This window comes from Trachurus japonicus, unplaced genomic scaffold, assembly GCF_045865225.1.
Source record: "Trachurus japonicus isolate A0001 unplaced genomic scaffold, Traja_1.0 AP030795.1".
In the NCBI taxonomy this organism is placed as follows: Eukaryota; Metazoa; Chordata; class Actinopteri; order Carangiformes; family Carangidae; genus Trachurus; species Trachurus japonicus.
The window spans coordinates 5,394-7,522 of record NW_028220928.1 but is presented as its reverse complement, the minus strand read 5'-3'; the positions used below and the strand labels follow the sequence as shown (position 1 = coordinate 7,522).

General features: G+C 38.6%; 1 protein-coding gene across 1 annotated transcript; it reads left to right on the top strand.

The window, feature by feature from the left end:
- Nucleotides 1-646: 646 nt before the first annotated feature.
- On the top strand, nucleotides 647-1,597 carry LOC146960001 (granzyme A-like; the record flags this gene model as incomplete). Its single annotated transcript, XM_085772713.1, has 3 exons — nucleotides 647-784; nucleotides 1,052-1,321; nucleotides 1,434-1,597. Coding segments are annotated over exons 1-3 (572 nt in total), but the record flags the coding sequence as incomplete, so codon positions are not given.
- Nucleotides 1,598-2,129: the final 532 nt, after the last annotated feature.

Genomic DNA, 2,129 nt, shown 5'->3' with positions numbered 1-2,129 from the left:
CAATCGGTAAATGAAAAGGTCAAATTTTAGAGAAGTGTAAGATATGGTGGTCAACAATGGCAAACGCACCACAACAACCAAATACTGCAAATAACCTACAGAAATATGCAGCAACAGCCAAATGCAGAAAATACAGAAACAATGCAGAACCAAAAACATGCAAACCCACAAACAAATGCAAAAGAAAAATGCTGCACATACAGCAGAGTATTTTGATTGCATTTAACCTAATCTCTTTGATCAGTGTCTAACTAATAATGCTGTTACCCCAGCAGACAATGGCAAAGAATGTAACACTTGCAATGATGGACTGATAGAACATGCACAGTATTACATTACAGATGTCAAAGGACGTCACCTGAGTCTTCTCAAAAAGAAGAGCCTGCTTTGTGTCTTTTTGTACACAGCACAGACCAATCTGTGTACTCCAAGGTACCCCATCCACAGTCACAGGCCGTAAGGATCTCTTGGACTTGCCAAAGTCAATAATCATTTCTTTGGCCTTTGAAGTATTAAGCAACAAGTTTTTCAACTGCTAATCAATACCAGGAAAAAACATTTTGAGCTTACATGTGTCTTAATAGAAACCATGTCTTGGTTTTATTATACAAAATCCAACACAATACTGTGTTTTTGGTTTTACAGAATGAAGAAGGTGCTGCTGGGGGTTCACTCCATCAAAGGAGATAAAAAGAAAGTCTGGCAGGACCGAACGGTTAAGGACAGCATATCTCACTCCTCCTTGGATGCAAAAGATAATGTCCATAACCTCATGTTGGTCAAGGTAAGGTGACATTACATTACATTACTGATATTTCTACAGTATTCATAAAGATCCTAGAACTGCCGTATAATCAAATGTGAAAAGCTACAATACTTCTCTACAATAATGGGACGTTGAACAATTTCAGGGTGTTCCTTGAAATTGATTTGTTGGTGTCACAGTGAAATCGTATATGGTTATGAGATAAGAAAACATTCAATTCATCCAAATGTATGTGTAATTGCAACGTAAAGACAGTCAGTAATATTCCCTCTTTTTAAATTCCAGCTTAACAAAAAAGTGACGAAAACCAAGACAGTGAAAATTTTGCGGGATTGGGATAAACCTGTCAGCGAGCCTCCACCTCGCAGCAGCTGTCTGATGGCTGGATGGGGGGCAACGGAAAACAACGCCGAACCGTCAGATGTCCTCAGGTCCGTCAATGTGACTATGATCGACAGAGAAACCTGCAACTCCCGAGGCTATTACAACCACAAGCCCGTCATCACTAGTGACATGATATGTGCTGGTTCAGGTCGTAAAAATAATGCTTGTCAGGTTGGTGCACTAATTTTTTATTTTGTGCAAGAAGGAAAACAAAGCACTCTCATGTCAATGCTTAAACAACCTGGAAATGATTGTTGTGTATTATTCTCTCTCTATCATACAGGGTGACGCTGGAGGCCCGCTGTTGTGCGAAAATGCGCTGGTTGGTGTCACTTTGTTTGATGAGCAGTGTGGCGTGATTAAAAAGCCTGGAGTGTACACGTTTCTCTCACCAAAACAAAAGAAATGGATCAAAGATACAATGAAGACTTTTGAAGAAGAGGATTTGTATTTGTAAATTACCACAATTAAAGCACACGACTCATAAGTAAACCAATGAATAATGTGGCATCTTCTAGGTGACCCACAATAAATATCCGAAGTAATGAGGAACTACTTCACTAAACACAGCAGTGGGGAACCCCCCCCCCATAGGCCAAACCTATACGTATCTGCAATGGAGACATTTAACTGTATCACATATCTCCTTTATTTAAAAATTATTGTCTTCCAAAATTGGTAGGATCAATCTCTTCTACTAAAAGTGACAGAATACCTACAGTTTAGAGAATGTTCCATCGCAAAAGTTAAACACAGTGAACATGAGGATAACAGTAACTTGAATGTAGTTTTATCAGGGTATTATGACTCCATATGGATCCAGCTGGTAAAGACAGACGCCTTCTGTTTCTCACATGGACGTGAATCAGCAGCAATCTTCAAAGTATTATTTTGTCAATTTTTTCTTTTACTCAGTATGGCAAATAAATTATTTATCGTGTTAGTGCTGTTAGTTTATTTAGAATCTAAATATAATCTG